This window comes from Chelonia mydas, chromosome 11, assembly GCF_015237465.2.
Source record: "Chelonia mydas isolate rCheMyd1 chromosome 11, rCheMyd1.pri.v2, whole genome shotgun sequence".
NCBI lineage: Eukaryota > Metazoa > Chordata > Testudines > Cheloniidae > Chelonia > Chelonia mydas.
The window spans coordinates 55545148-55562095 of NC_051251.2; the positions used below are offsets into that span (position 1 = coordinate 55545148).

Below are 16948 nucleotides of genomic sequence, written 5' to 3' on the forward strand. Positions count from 1 at the left end.
CGGCAGGAATTCACTCAGTTTTCCTGAGAGAATAAACAGATGAGGTAATGAGACTAGACTGGGCTCTTGATTTACATTCCAGTCCCCAGTTATTTCTAATATAAAAATACTTTGCGCACTTCTGACTCTGAGTTGCAGAATTGTTTTTTTTCCTGTATTTAATGTATTTGCATTCAGAGAAAAAGCACCCAATCCCTACTCCTCCACATGCTGCTGGATTTAAAAAAAAAGAAAGAAAAAGAAAAAGAAGAGCCACCCATGAAATAGGATAATGAAACAATGTTTTTCAGGATTGATACACTGATGCATAAAGATCACCCTAAATATTCAGAAAGCAAGATGGTGCTCTGGGCTGGGAGGCACATGGTCTCAGCCCAGAGGAAGAAAAGCCACTCCCAAGAGAGGAGATGTGGAGTTTTCTGAGGATGTTTCTTTCTTTACACAGAGGTTTTCCCCCACAGAAACAAAGTCTGGCAGCCTTGTGCCATCTGCTGTATGATGGAGGAACATACACTGATGCTCACCTGCCAGAAGAACTTTTGTTCATATCCTCAGTACCTGCTTAAATGCTGGGGCCATAAGCCTCATATAGCCAGGGTAAGAGGGGCACTTTCAATACAATAATTGATTTTAAAATTAACTTTCAAAGTATTTTTCTTTTCCAGTTCCCTGAAGCCACAGATTTCTGGGTCCTTCTTCATGAGCTATCCTAGCATGTAGTGTGCAGTCTCCAACCTCAGTGAAGCTGGCACACATGAGGTCAGATATGCAATTTTGTATGTAGTTTTTGCACACCCAGAAAAAGGTTGCTGTACTAAAACGGGACGCTGAATTTGGATTCAACCTAAAAACCCCAACCTAATGATCAAAAGTAATCGTTGGGGGTGAGGACACTAAAAATAGTATATAGGAAATACCATAAAATACAAACTAAACCCTTTTAAGAGCAATTTCTTCATAACTGAAATGACAGACAAAGAACACTACAGTTCTTTATCATGCACTTCTCATCTGAACCAGTTAGACACTCTCCTTCTCCAGGCAGGAGCACAGTTATGCTTGTGAAGGAAGAAGCCCTCTGTGCCTCTTTGTAAATGGTTATCCACCAACCATGAAAAGCAATTCATGCATAAAGAGACAAGAACTCATTAGCAAGCAAGAGAGACTTTAATGTTTTCCCCCACTTTTTAAAATATATCCACGGAACGTAATCTCTGTGTGCATTCAGAATAATTTAAAATTAAGAACATGCAGGATCCTACAGCCTAAGGCAGATATGTTATTTCATCACGTGACCCGATTTTACATTGATATATTAATATAATAATGTACTGCATTATATCACTAATGCTTTCTGACATGCACTGTCATGGCCTATAAACAGCAATGGTTAGGGAGGTTCAGCCACTCCGCTTTCTAAGTATTCCCACTAATTTTAGAGACCTCTTTATAAAAACAACCTATCCTTTCATCATCTTTAAAGGCCAGCATTTTGAAATGGGTTTATCTGAACATAGTTAATTAAAGTGCTCTTAGAAAAGATTGGAGAATGAAAAAGAGCAGGCTTTTAAAAAAAATATGAAAGGCACTTCCATAAAAGGAAGATTAAAACCTGACCTTTAAAACAAAGTCGGTAAGTCAAGATGGGAGCACAGTGAGGATTATTATTTGCAACTGTGTTTTCTATTCAATGTTTTCCCCAAATATTTGTGCTCAAGTTTTGTTCACACACTAGTCAAGGAAAATGGACTTCTCAGCGTGTAGCCAAAATTTGTTTCATGATTAAACAATGTTAGTTTCACTCCAAAGCAGAAGTCATAGACCTGCTTTTCCCAGTCAGTCTGCCCAAACAAGATTGTTGTTTCCATGCTTTGTTGCTAGCAGAAGTGCAAGGACAAATTTACCCTGACCGTGCACCTGTTTTGACTATCCCCTGGAGACAGTGCAGGACCTAAGTTTGTCTTTTTTGGCAGACTGCTTTCTTCACTGCTTTCCTCCCTTGGTAACCAGAGTGCTGATGAGCAGTAAAGGTATTTATGAATGGACGGATGCTTAGTTAGCACCACACAGGGTCAAGCCAGCTGAAATGTTATATTTATCCATGTTCATCTCTGATGGGAGTGTTAGCAGATCAAGAATGGATCAGAGCATTGCAGCAGACAGAAGGGAAAAGGCCATTCTGAGTGAGTGAACTGATGAAGACAGCTCCTTCCCACCATTCCCATACATGCAAGTTAGGTGCTCCACTGAGCAGCTATTTTGGGAACAATAGGTGGCATATTCAGAGATCTGTCCTGGAGGGACTTCACGAATAGAAACTAAGTTTTGAAACATTAAAATGAGCAGAACAAAGTGCCACCATTTGTAATTACTTCAATTGCTGGAGCTAAAGGCTGAGTTTTCAACTCGAATGAGAAGGAAAGATGTGGATACACAGGAAGACAGGCTAGATAATCTAGTGATCCCTTTTGGCCTTAAAACACAGTTTCATTCACTTCAGCTTCACTGAGTGTTCAATCATGGAATTAAACTTTTACAAAGAGTTCATGTTCCATGGGTGGGGACAGTTTTCATCAAGACCAAATTGACACATGCTATAAAGATTATAGTGAAAAGGTGTAGTGCAACTAAACTTCTATCTTGTGCTAGAGATGCCCAATTGCTATTTTAATTTTTTTCCATTTCATCTCTTCTTCTCCAGGTTTTGCTACTATAACTGACCTTCCTGCTTAGATCATGAGAAGATGTAACATACAATTTAGAACGCCATTTTAATGTCATTTGTGTTCACAATTATTATTTGTAAGTGTAATTACAGAATTCTTCAAACGACAACTTGATTTTTCCTTTCCTCTGAGAGAGTCCTCCATTAGGGCAACCAATAGTGAAAGTTATTCATGTAATTTTTAAAAGGATATTTTCTCCGGTCTGCCGGATCATCTAGTCGGACCACCTATGCAGCACAGGCTATGAGTATCCCCACACTAAACCCAGCAACAGAAATTAGTCCAAGGTATTACCAGCCCTCAGGAAACTAAGCTACTATGTGCCATAGGCAGAGGATAGGAAGGACCAAGATGGACCAATCCTCAAGGCCCCTGAAATGGGAGGAAACTGATTAAGTGAGATGAACCTAGATGATCCTGACAAGAAACCTGCACTGCATCCTGGAGAGGATGGAAAAAATCCCCAGAGTTGCTGCCAATCCAACCTGTTGGAATATTCTTTTCTGACTCCACATATGGCAATCAACTAGTCCCTGAACAGGTGACATTTCATTGTACCACCAAACCCCTATGAATACCTAGCAGCGTGCCATCTGTAGTAAGAGATGGACTGTACACACTGCAAATGATGGGTCCTGTGGCTAATCACTGTTGCATGTGTTCGTTGTAGAGCTAGACCCCCCTTTATGCCACCTTTCTGCCTCCTCGCTAGATCAGTCTCATATCTCCTACTTGTGGGTCACTTCTTCTGTAGGAGATACAATCCTCTGCAAAAGTGGATATTTCATCAAAATATTACATAGTAAATGCAACTGTCCTCTGATGCGATATTATACCCACATTGGAGAGTAATGCAATTACTTAAGTATGAAACAGAGGGATTTTGGCCATTATTTAAGTGTAAATTGCAGTAGTGGAGTCACTACTGATATCTCTCTATAATCATATTCATACAGGGGGCTGGGACTAATCTTTCACCCACAAAAGTAGAAACTTCTTGCACTTAAGACAAAAAGAGACCTACTTTGCCAACATTAGTTAGGTCCCTGATCCTCTCTGCAGCCAGCCCTGGAGGGCAATATCATTCACACAAAGGCACTACACCCTGCAAAATTCTGTTTACAAGGTAGAAGTATCTCCTTCTCCACACAAAAAAGCCCAAACACTTAAAAAACATACTACCTTTCCCCAGACACAGCACCTTTATGGAAAAATCTTATTAAATTTGCCATTCTATAAAATGTTTAAATCAACCATACAATTCTTGCAGCTGAGCTAGAACTCTCTGTTACACTCTATAGGGTTTTAGAGTGATTTTTATCGAACCCTATTTATTTTCTATAGGCTCTCTTGTGTTTTTTCCCATTAATTGCTACAAAACCATTCTAAAAGGCAGCATTAGTGTGTTCTAGTCCTACATAGAGAGAAATCTCCTCAAGGTTTTTGTTGTCTGTTCTTCAAGATTTAGGGACCAGATTCTACCTTCTTTGTTCACATTGAGATACTTTACTCTCATGAGACCACATATAGATTAAGCACTAATCAACATGAGTAAGAGTTCAATTCCTTTTCTCTGTTACTGACTGGGACAAAAAGTGTTCAGAAAGATTTCACTATTTACAACCCTTGTTGTTTTGGTATTCTGTCCATCTCTCAAAGCAATGGGACTAACTTGCATTCCATTAGCCCTTTTCTATGTGCAGAAAAGATAGCTTTACCACTGCTCAGTCTGAGATGGATGTTCCCTTGGGCACACTGAAAATTTCTTGGAGACTTCTCATGCTAGGTCCATCAAATTGGTTTCATTCACTTCTGGATATAAATGAATCTGGCTTGCTTTCAGCATACACATGTTCTCAATGAAATTATATAATCTGAGCCACTAGCATGCACTCCTAAAGAAGACAGATGCAGCTGAAGAGGAAATGTTTTCCATCTTTGAGTATTTTAGTTCAGTATTTTTTTAGTGTACATTTGCTTTGCCATAGCACAGTTGGAGTTAATTCTGACTTTCAGTAACAAAACTCATGCTTGTTTTAGTGGGATAATGCAAGATACTTCTGAAATCTTACCTGATAATTCAAAGCTGACTAGTTTCCGAGATTGTTGAGTTGCAGAAGCACCTTCATCCATGCCATCCACCCCCATCTAAAGAGGGAGAAAAAAAATGAAGCGTATCATGGCATTTTTCATTTGTTTTTGTATGTTCATGAGGATGGTTATGAAGTACTCAGGAGAAAAATATTACCCATAGACAAAACTATAATCTGAAGACACCAGTACTTGTTTCCGTCCACCCCAAATTCCCTGGAATTTTGCAAATACTGACAACTGTCTGTGCTATGTAGGGTCAATACTGCAATACTGAGAATATTCTGAACATACATAATACATTATTATTAGGTGTGTGGAAGGTATTAACTGGAGAAAGCGAAAGTTCTTCTTCCTTATAGGTTTTTGTGTCTTCTCAAAAAATCAATAGCGCAAATTGGCATCTTATACATGAGCATGAACTAACCACAGACACTGTGCAGTAAGTAGTTCCATGTAGCATTTATTACCTAAACACAAAATACATGGCTTACTGAGGGCAATCAATCAAAATATTTAACATCTATGTGACAAAATAAGGCACATCAGATTTCTAACTATGGCATTGATCTGAAAGCCATGCTCATACTTGGGAAACTTTCCCTGAGGTTTATTTCTACTTTCCCTGATAAGGATTTTTTTTGTTTGTTTTTGTAAGTTTCACTTCTTAGAAAAAAATCTGCCCCATTGCCTCCTTCACAAGTGGAGTTTTTGCAAATGCATCAGTAAGAGGAGCTTGCCTTTTTTCCCCAAGAGTGACATGTATCCAGCTAAACAACCCATCACAAATCATGGACTATTAGGGTATGTCTACACTGCAGCTGGGAGGGAGCCTCCCAGACCGGGTAGAGAGACTTGTGCTAGCTCCACTCAAGCTAGTGCACTAAAAACAGCAGTGTGGCTGTTGCAACGCAGGGGGCAGCTCAAACTAGCCACCCAAGTCCAAGCCCACTTGACCTCTTTGGACTGAGTTTGGATGGCTAGCCCATGCCACTCCCCGTGCCGCACCATCCATACTGGTATTTTTAGCGCACTAGCTCGAGAGGAGCTAGCACAAGTCTGTCTATCCACACTAGGAGGCATGCTCCTAGCTTCAGTGTAAGACATACTCTTACTTTTCGAATCAATTGAAAATATAGGGTTTGTGTTTCAGGACAAATGGTTCCAAAAGGAGGCACAGCACTCTCATCCAGCAGGGAAAAGACAATGAATTGCTAGGATAAGGTGAAGACAACCTGTGGAAATGCTTACCAGATTGTAAGTCTGATAAAGCTTGATACCTGGACACACTGTAGGGTGTACACTGGGGGTATCTCTAATAAAATAGAGTGTTACCAAAGTGATTTTATATTTAAAAAGAGAAAAATATGTTGAGGATATATGCATGTAAATTAAGGGTATAAAAAAAGATACACAATAGAAAAATTAAGTGGTCTGTTTCCAAGAATATAAATCATAGTTGGGGTGTAAAACACTGAGAAAGATACTGCAGTCTGGCTGCATTTAGCCATATGTTAAATCTGTGAAAGATAAGACACCTCTTTACATCAAGACTGGATAGCTTTCTAAAAATGAAGCTATTACTCAAACAGAAGTGACAGGCTTGATATAGGAGTTACTGGATGAGGTTCAGCGGCCAGGAATTCAGACTACATGATTGTAATAGCCTCTGCTGGCCTTAACATCTTTAATCTGTGAAGAAACTCAGCTTTGCCTTAATACAAAAAGTGTAATGGCGGTCTTTTAAAATTTTTTTTTTAAACAAATATTGCGATCTCATCTGTTAATCTGACTGCCATGCCAATCATCATGGAATGTATCTGCACACTAAAGCAGCGCAAACACAAAACAAGACTAAGCGGTGAGAATTAATCAGCATCTGAAGTTTAAGAATTTCCTCATTAGCAAAATTCTAACATTTAGCAGAATATGTAGCAAAGATCAAGAAACAGCAGTGAAAGAAAAAGCGATGACAAGCTGAGGTCTCCATTGGCCTTGAGTCTCTTCAGAAAGGATGCACAGTGACAGAAATTTACATTGTTCACATCTCAGCATATTTCATTTTGCATAAGTACAATATTCACGATTCACTGTTTCTCATGCAATAACATTTCTCAATATAGTGTTCTGCATTCTGTCACGTGCCTATTGACTATGAAACTGTTATTCCAAATGACTTCATAAGGGTAAGTCACCTGTGACATCATGCAGCAGAATGACCTGGTCTTCCATGGACAATGGGTTAACTCCATCTCAGCTTCCTCTATCCTTTGCAAAGGTGCTTGGAAAGCAGAGATGGGTATATATATCTTTGGGACAGTTGGGCTGAACACCAAGGGTCATAAGAACTGTGGAGTTTTCAGGGGTTGTTTTTTTTTTTTTGGGGGGGGGGGGGGGTTAGGGGGCTGTTAACTTATATTGATTTCTTGTTCCAAACATTCTTCATTAAGAAAAAGTTCTCACGGATTCTGTGTATATTTTTTCTGAGCCGTCCTTCCATCAGATAGGACCACATTATCATACTAATAATTCATGGCAACAAACTATCCACATGACTGATACTTTTTTTTTTAAACAGAAAAAATGCCTCCATTCAATTCAATGATTATAAAAGTAAAAATACATCCATGTTACAGCAGCTTCACTGCAATGGAATTTACATCAAGGCTGGCACTTTGCGGGCATATAATCCAACACAATAACAATGAAATACAATCTTGAATACCCACATCTTTCACCTATTCATTGTATATACCCACACTGTACAGACCTCCTTAAAAAGGAGGAGTGCAAGATCAAGAAAATACTAATGACATGGAATAAATTACAACTTTCAGTATCCGCAACTGTACAATCACCAGAGGATTATCTGGCTACACATTATATTACTAAATAAATTAACAAAATGTACTGTGGAATCTTATGTAAACTGGGTACATAGAGTGATAAACTGAAATAAGTATAATACAAAGTTGGGAAGCCTTGCAGTGCATATAATAATGCATTTATTTAACAGAACTGAATTATTTATTTTAAACGATTAAAACTATTTACTTTAAATAGTCAGTATTTCACAAGAGTGTTCAGCACTGGGATAAATAGGTTGATGTTGAGAAGAAAATCTAAGTCTACTGCACTACAAGATGCTTAAGGAGTAGTCAGGAGAATTCAATTATTTTCAGGTATTACCAGGAATTTTTCCATCTACCCTTGTAATTTCGATTTTAATCAGTGGGCAACTCTCAGTAGTTCTACCTACTTTTAATAAGTAATTAACAGTCCAATAAATTGGAGTTTTAGTCATCTCAAGCTTGAGATATGGGTAAACCCAAACTCAGAAAAGGTATGTTTTACATATATAGAGAGGTTTAGATTGAGGGAAGCTATTCATGTTTCTCCTTAGTACATCTCTCCACAGGAAATAACTCAGCATGCACATAGAATCATGGCCAGTCTTTTCAGTTTGTTACGTCAGCATAGCTATGAAATAGCTGTAAGCAGGATGTGCACTGAATTGTAGGTATCGCCAAACAAATGAGCATCAAGAATTGCTTACTATCGCAACAAATAACTTGCTAGAGCAGAGTTTATTCAGGACACATGCAAAAAACATGCATGTGATAGCACTGACTGTCTTGATCTTGAAAGGTGCCAACTGCTGCTCTGCAAGATGCTGAAGACTGTAAACTCCCACTGGAGATGCTTAGCACCTTGCAGGATTAGGCTCAAGCCATGCAGTTCCCAAAATATTATCAAACAGTTCAGTGTGTTTAGATGTATGCTCTATGGGATTCTCCCATATTTCCTATTCTGTTGTTAAGGGTTTTCTGTCCATGCTGTACTACAGCAAACTCACTTATCAACCAATTAACAGAAGGTCCTACTTAATAGAAAAATTACATTCACCAAATGACTTCACACTGGATTTAATACAATTGCATCCACTTACTACCAAGTGTCATTAAACAGGCTCCTGTTTGTTTTCTTTTAAACCCCTGGTTTTCTGTCCCAAAAAGCATTTAATGTTGATTATTGTGTGCATCTCAAGAGAGTTCTCTGTATTTTGACTAAATACGTAATCTACAAATGAAAACTCAATTTAGTGCGTTTTGCTTAGTTGTATAGTTGTGTGCGGCCAAAAATTATGTAAATCTGACTGGACTGAAATACAGTTCAGTTGTGTGCAGTGACTAACAATGGTGTCATGGAGGTTCCACATTTAACGTGTCTTCTTTTCTGTTAGGTGTGCATAGTTCACAAAAAAAAAATTTCTAACTAACCAGGTTTTCCATCTCAACTTAGTATCTGAGAGTGAAATTGGGCTGTTTTCAGTATCTTGTACAGAGATACTGAAGAGCAAATTATTCCCCTAGTCTACACCTGTGCAGTCCTATTGTCTTCAAATAACTTCTTCAGTTGCAACAGTGTACTCTCATTAGATTTCAATAGCAGTGCACAATTAGAACTGAGAATATAATGTAGCTTTTTCCATGTAATTTTAAATTAAGAGGTTGCAGACTTAAAAAAGTGATAGTAGTAGTAGGTTGTCATCCTCTGTGCAGGCCAGACTCTAGAGGAAGATAAGGCAAACATTTGCCAGTGAGCTAATTTGAAGACAGGAAAATTTAATACCAAGATGAACAGGTTTCAGAGTAGCAGCTGTGTTAAGTCTGTATTCGCAAAAAGAAAAGGAGTACTTGTGGCACCTTAGAGACTAACCAATTTATTTGAGCATAAGCTTTTGTGAGCTACAGCTCACTTCATCGGATGCATTCAGTGGAAAATACAGTGGGGAGACTTATATACATAGAGAACATGAAACAATGGGTGTTACCATACACACTGTAACGAGAGTGATCACTTAAGGTGAGCTATTACCAGCAGGAGAGCAGGGGAGAAAAAACCTTTTGTAGTGATAATCAAGGTGGGCCATTTCCAGCAGTTGACAAGAACGTCTGAGGAACAGTGTGTGTGTGTGGGGGGGGGGGGGTTAGAAGAATAAACATGGGGAAATACTTTTACTTTGTGTAATGACCCATTAACTCCCAGTCTTTATTCAAGCCTAAGTTAATTGTATCCAGTTTGCAAATTAATTCCAACTCAGCAGTCTCTCGTTGGAGTCTGTTTCTGAAGTTTTTTTGTTGAAGAATTGTAACTTTTAGGTCTGTAATCGAGTGATCAGAGAGATTGAAGTGTTCTCCGACTGGTTTTTGAATGTTATAATTCTTGACGTCTGATTTGTGTCCATTTATTCTTTTACGTAGAGACTGTCCAGTTTGACCAATGTACATGGCAGAGGGGCATTGCTGCCCCCCCCACACTGTTCCTCAGACGTTCTTGTCAACTGCTGGAAATGGCCCACCTTGATTATCACTACAAAAGGTTTTTTCTCCCCCGCTCTCCTGCTGGTAATAGCTCACCTTAAGTGATCACTCTCGTTACAGTGTGTATGGTAACACCCATTGTTTCATGTTCTCTATGTATATAAATCTCCCCACTGTATTTTCCACTGAATGCATCCAGTGAAGTGAGCTGTAGCTCACAAAAGCTTATGCTCAAATAAATTTGTTAGTCTCTAAGGTGCAACAGGTACTCCTTTTCTTTTTACTAAGATGAACGAATCCTGGGTTCTACTCCAAGTTCAAAAGGGAACATGCTTTAGTGATTACAGACCTTTCTGCCCCCTGTTTCCCCCTCCCTGCTTCTTCCCCTGGTCCCTCTACCTATCCTTGACCCAGTCCTCCCTGACCACTTGTCCCAACCCCCTCCAAACCCAACTCATTGTCCCAGTCTCAGCCCTCCCATATTCGGCTCCACATCCCAGTCCCCCCTTTTACTGAGCATGTGTGAACTGAGATTTTCAAAGGCTCATGACTTGGCCAAATTTCTGTGGATTTCTACAGGGATGGCAAAAAGGCACTTCTGCTAAACTTCAGGTCATTGTGCTTCTCAACAACACAACTGTTTTGCCCATGCTAAATATACATATTTCCTAACCTAATTCTGAGGAAAAGTTAAACTGTTTTGGCTCATACTTTCTAAAAAGATTCAGCCTGAGGTAGATACACAGCATGAAAAATCTCAGCCCAACCAGTTAAAGTTTGTCAAAGTTATAAGCAATTGAAAAAAAAGTCTTATAATGAAAAGTATTGAGCAACCTTAACAAGAGTCATCACTTCTATGCAGCCTATAATACAACTGGATTGCATCAGGTAAAAATCACAAAAATCCCAGTTAATGGCAAAACTCGGAGATTGCAGTTGATATTAAGTGGGTATGACTGACAGGTTAAATCATCTCTTTACAGATAAATTATAAACTGATATAAAGGCTCCACTTACCATCACAGCAGGGTTTTTCACAGTGATACATGGGGTAGTAGCTCGCAGGGCTCCACTAATACCATGGTAGTATTTAAAACAGATCTTTATTTCAGCTGGGAAAACAAACAAACACACACACTCATGTGGAATCCATACATTGATAATATGGGACAAAACAATGGTAGCCCCATGCTTTGGAAAACTCAGCGGAAAATCAACTGAATCGTAGTTCACTCTTCTGGAAATGAGCGATGGGCTGTTTCACCAACATTATTTATTAATCTATCCCATTTCCAGTATAATGGCATTTCAATGAAAGTTATGATCTATATGTCCTCTCAAACTCTGGAAACATGAAAATCTTTCCTTCTTAAAGAAGAAAGAGCCAAATTCCAAAATCGCTTCAAAGCCAGTAAAAACCTGGGGGCCCATTCACAATAATCACTTGGTAAGAAAGATAATAAATTTCAGCATGTGGTTTTGTCCACATGAAAGCACCAGCCTAGACAGATATTGACCTGCTTTTTATACATCTTCTGGAGCCAAATAACAGGGAGACAAGATCACTGAATAATGTATTTAGTATTGGCATTGACCTGTGAAGGGAGATCCATTTTACTCTAAAAAATAAAGGTGAATTAAAATCACTTAAAATCTTCATCAGATCTAGAAATAGATTTCTTGCAATGCAAGAGACTATACTGTATTGCATGCAAGCTGTTTTATGCTTAAACTATTTTGTCATGTAACTGCTAAACCCTGGAAATGATATAGCCCTAGATACAGCTACTTTTCAACATTTGGTCAGTTTAATTGAGGATATTTTGTATCTTGATATTTTATGCAATAATTAAGGAACTGACTATTTGGCTTCTCAAGGGGAAAATATTATACAAATATGCTTAGATAATACATTAATGTTTTTAGATCACAGTAAAAAGTGCCAGCATGCATTATACTGAGATGAAAATTTAAGCAAGAGGTAAAAGCTGAGGTCTGCCAAAATTGCATATGAAAACTTTTTTTAAAATGTGAATACTGTTCTGGAATACAGAATGATTATTAATTCTACAATAACTGTGGTTATCCAAGAATCAGTGTGGGTCCCACTGTAGGCGTGCATCCGCCTCATGCAAATCAGAGCAAAGAATTCTGAATAGCAGTGCATGCAGGACCCTGTGTCTCCTCGTGCTCTTGTATGAGGACAGAAAGGTTGGGGCAGCCACAGTCCTCCTTCAGTTCCTTTGGAATTCTAACCCCAAGATTGCCGAGGGCTCTGAAACATGGGGATGGAGGATAGGGCGTGGGATTCACACTGTCTACTACACCTCAAAAAAACACAGTTACTGTAGGGTAAGTAACTGTTCTTTCTTCAAGTGAAAATACATAGAGTTTAAAGTCAGAAGTCATCTAGTCTGACTTCTTGTATATTACACGCCATTGAATTTCACCTACTTATCCCTGTACTGAGCCCAATAAGTTACGGATTATTCAAACAAGTTGTAATTGACTAAAGCATCTCTTTTCCAGAAAGGCACCCAATCTTGATTTGAAGACACCAAGAAATTGAGAATCTACCACTTCCCTTGTAGTTTGTTCCGGGGATTAATCACCCTCACCGTTAAAAAGGTATGCCTGATTTCCAATTCGAATTTGCCTGGTTTCAGCTTCCAGCCACTGGTTCTTATTATGCACTTCTCTGCTCGATTAAAGAGCTCATTAGTACTTGTTATTTTCTCCCCATGAAAGTATTTATACACCATAATCAAGTCACTTGAATTTGAAAAACTAAAGAGGTATTGTACTTCAGCTATAACAGTGTGGAGGCCCTTCAGCACTGTATGTACAGATCCTCTTGTGAATTGGGGGGGGGGGGGGGGGCACTCTTTCACAGCACTATTTACTGACAAAACTCTCAACTGTTGGATGCAGTCCAGAGTACTGCATATACATTTTCAGCAATACCCAAGGGTCTCTATAATCTCTATTGATTTTTCCCAAATTTGAAAAACAGGAATGAAAAGACATAAAAGATTACTTCCATAGAATGCTGGGAATTTATTTTATTTGTCCCTTTACAACTGATTAGATAGTTCTAAACAGAAGCCCACAACTTAACAATTTAAAAACATTTATAAAATAAATATTTGTACTTTAATCATAAGACGTATTACTATACATTTTTTCCAGGAGTTTGAGCTTTGATATCCCAGCTATTAACAAAATTTCGCTTGAAGATAGTCTCCCATCCACACCCAAGCACCAAAAATATAAACTCATCATGGAAATACTTCCTTTTAGAACACAAGGATCAAGTCACTAGTTTGATGTCATCAGGATTTAGCTCAATAAGGTCCAGTCTGTGGTCCTAACTCTCCAAAGCTATGGCAGCCATGATGGACCAGTCAACTATGGCTTCACATGATGGACCATGATGGCAGCCATGATGGACCAGTCAGCTATGCCATTCCTCCTGGCCTCTTATCAAGTAGTTGGGTCCCGAGATCCTACGAGACAATATCAAATGTGTCTCAACCACTACCAGCGGGTCCTGGAGATTCAGCATCATTCCTTAGGAAGGGACTAAAAGACAACACTGGTCAATGTGTCCCCAACATGAATGCACAGCACTTATGATAAAACAGATAGTCTCACCAGCTGGAAAGTTGAGAGAACTCATGTTGAAATTAAACTGGTCAGAGAAAGAAAAGTTTCTAACTGATGGGGCCAGCCTTAGATCTACTGATATCAAGAACAAAGATATTTTTGATGCTCCTTGGTTTTCTCCTCCACCCTCTTCCCCTATATTTCTCTCATCTGTTTCCCTCTACTGTCTTCCCCTACCAGCTCTTTCTCTCTGGCCTCTACACCATTATGTTATTAGCTTTAAGCAGATATAATAGATTTCACATGCAAATGACTTGATTATTCCACAATCCTTACTGAATGCCCACTCATGGCTTACAAGGGTTCATATTACTGTTCTGAGTGAAGGCCAAATATATTTACCCAGGGAGCTTAAGGTTGAATCCCTGTTCCACATACATCCATGGATCTGTGCCTCCTTTATCATATACATAAAATGGGGCTTGTAAAGATCCTTGGATAGACTAAGTGCAAAATATTACTATACACAATCATCTACATTGCATATTAAGCTACAGTTCAGCAAAGCACTTATGTACATGCTTGATTTTCAGCACAAGTAGTCCTATTGTCTGTTTTGTCTTAGTGAGATTATGGAGATTTGCCATATGTTGTGTAAATGAAACAAAAGATGATAAAAGTTTAGGTTGATTCTCAAAAAGAAAAGGAGTACTTGTGGCACCTTAGAGACTAATCAATTTATTTGAGCATAAGCTTTTGTGAGCTACAGCTCACTTCATCGGATGCATCCAATGAAGTGAGCTGTAGCTCACGAAAGCTTATGCTCAAATAAATTGGTTAGTCTCTAAGGTGCCACAAGTACTCCTTTTCTTTTTGTGAATACAGACTAACACAGCTGCTACTTTGAAACCTAGGTTGATTCTGACACTTTCAAAAATAGTGGTTAAAGGCAACAGATTTAAAAACAAAACAAAAAAAAAATGTAACAAGAAAATTTCTAAGGAATCCCAAACCATCTTCAGCAGAATACTGAACGCTGCTAGAAACAGTTTATAAATAGTTTGGGGACAACAATCATGCAGAAATGAGATAAACAGTCCCCAGATGGAACAATTAAAGGACATAGATTGCATAATAGCAGAACAGCATTCCAGGGTTCTGGAGGTGCCATGTCATTCTCTTCATTAATCAAAGCTAATTCAGAATTCTGCTGCTTAATTATTTCCAACATACTCTAAACTTCCTAATTCTGAGGGGACCCTGATGGGATTGAGAAATATTAAGATATTTATCTTGTATTTTCTCTGGTCTTGATTCTGTCACCCTTACTCATTTTGAGTTCATAGACTATCAGGGTTGGAAGGGACCTCAGGAGGCCATCTACTCCAACCCCTTGCTCAAAGCAGGACCAATCCCCAATGTTTGCCCCAGATCCCTAAATGGCCCCCCCAGGGATTGAATTCACAACTGTAGGTTTAGCAGGCCAATGCTCAAACCACTGAGCTATCCCTCCCCCCACAAATAGTCCCATTAATTTCTTGTAAAGTAAGGTATGCAAACAAGAGTCAGGCCCTTAGAATTTAGGGGGTTAAATGAGAAAAAAATAGGAATATTAAAATTAAAATGCGTACAAGTGATGAATATTTGATAGTCATCTTGCAACAAATATTCTTGGTCAAAACTTCTTCTCATTGATGTAACTTTATGAAAACACTGAACTTTGCATTCTTATATCTCCTAACAATGCCTTCCCCCCCATCCCTGCCAACTAGCCTTAGCATTAATCCTCAAGGATTTGTGGTATGCTGAGTTCAGCTTTTAAAACAAATTAAAAAAAAAAAAGCTCTGAGTGGAAGGAATGGTCACAAAAGTTTTTCAAATTCTACCTCTCACTAAGTGAAAATAAGCCAAAAAATGTTTTTAAATCAAACTGAAAGGGAGATGATTGGAAAATGAGCTTTACTGACCCCAAGTACAGCAAGTTTCGATCTCAAAGAACTATTTTTGCCAAAGTTATAATTAGTTGAAAACAGAGCTTGCATATAGACACCTTATATATCAACTCTGATTGTAACATCAGTACACCAGCATGATGCAGACAGTATACAAATGAACCATACATATATGCATTATTACATTCATTGAACCTATCTCACACTCCGTTCAGGCCCCAAACTGAGATTCCTATCAGTACAAAATATAAATGGTCTATATGCACAGATGTTGAGCTAGAATGTTGTACTGCAGTGACAGTAGTAATTTACCCATAAATATCCCAGAGGTGATTGATGTGACAAGACTTGGAGTATCAGAAAAAATCCCAACAGCAGCTACCATGTGTTAGTGTTCAAGATTTAAATCTGTAGTATCAGCACAACAAATATATGCAAATCAATATATTTATAGAAATTTATTATAATACATTTCTATAATATTTATCGAAATAAAAATATGACATTAAAGCTAAAGTACTACTTTATGTAGGATTTTTCTTGGAGAGAAATTTTTATGTTAACATTCACCGGACTGAGATTACAGACAGTATAGTACATTATTACTTTAGAGCCCCAATCCACCAAGTGTTTACTTCTGAGATTAATCCCATTGACTTCAATAGCCTTTGTCTATTGTATAAAGCTGAAGACAATGGAGTAAGCAGTATGCCCAGTGGCAAGTGTTCACAGGACTAGACTTATTTTGTAGCCTCTTTCATACAAAATGATGGAGAAGTGAGATGCAAACACTATCAGTGGAAATGTCTATTTACTAGCCCACTGGTTTGTGAACCCCTAGACTGACCTTGCTTTTTCTGCTCTTTCTTGGGAGGTAAAAGTAAAGCGCTTTCTCTCTCTGAGAGAAAGACATTTCTAATCATCTTTCTTATACTCTTGCTACAATAATTTCATATTCAGAGAGAATTGTTAATAAATCACCAGGTGGTTTTGATGACATTTGTAGATGCTCTAGTCAGTTCTACATTATAGGTGCAAAAATTAATTTTGTCACAAAAGTCATATGGAGAGAGTCTGCAGAACAATTTTATGAACACAGAAAAGAAGGCTGGTCGAGTGGTTTGGGCAGTAGCCTGGGACACATGGGTCAGTTCCTTGCTCTGCCACAGACATCTTGTGTGACCCTGGGCAAGTCACTTAGTCTCAATGTGCCTCAGTTCCCCATCTGTAAAATGGGAATAATAGCAGA

At 38.5% G+C, this 16948-nt stretch overlaps 1 protein-coding gene across 7 annotated transcripts in view; it reads right to left on the reverse strand.

Moving 5' to 3' along the window:
* The window catches only part of HECW2 (HECT, C2 and WW domain containing E3 ubiquitin protein ligase 2), a 247776-nt gene that overhangs the window by 89032 nt on the left and 141796 nt on the right, over window positions 1–16948 (reverse strand). For all 7 annotated transcript variants that reach the window (XR_006284811.1, XM_043525153.1, XM_043525152.1 and 4 more), the window contains 2 exons: window positions 11159–11253; window positions 4799–4874 (listed from right to left, as the gene is read on the reverse strand). Coding sequence is in view for 6 of the 7 variants with exons in the window: in XM_043525153.1 (XP_043381088.1) it covers window positions 4799–4874; window positions 11159–11253 (171 nt within the window). In the remaining variant the exon portion in view is untranslated. The remainder of the gene's footprint in view (window positions 1–4798; window positions 4875–11158; window positions 11254–16948) is intronic.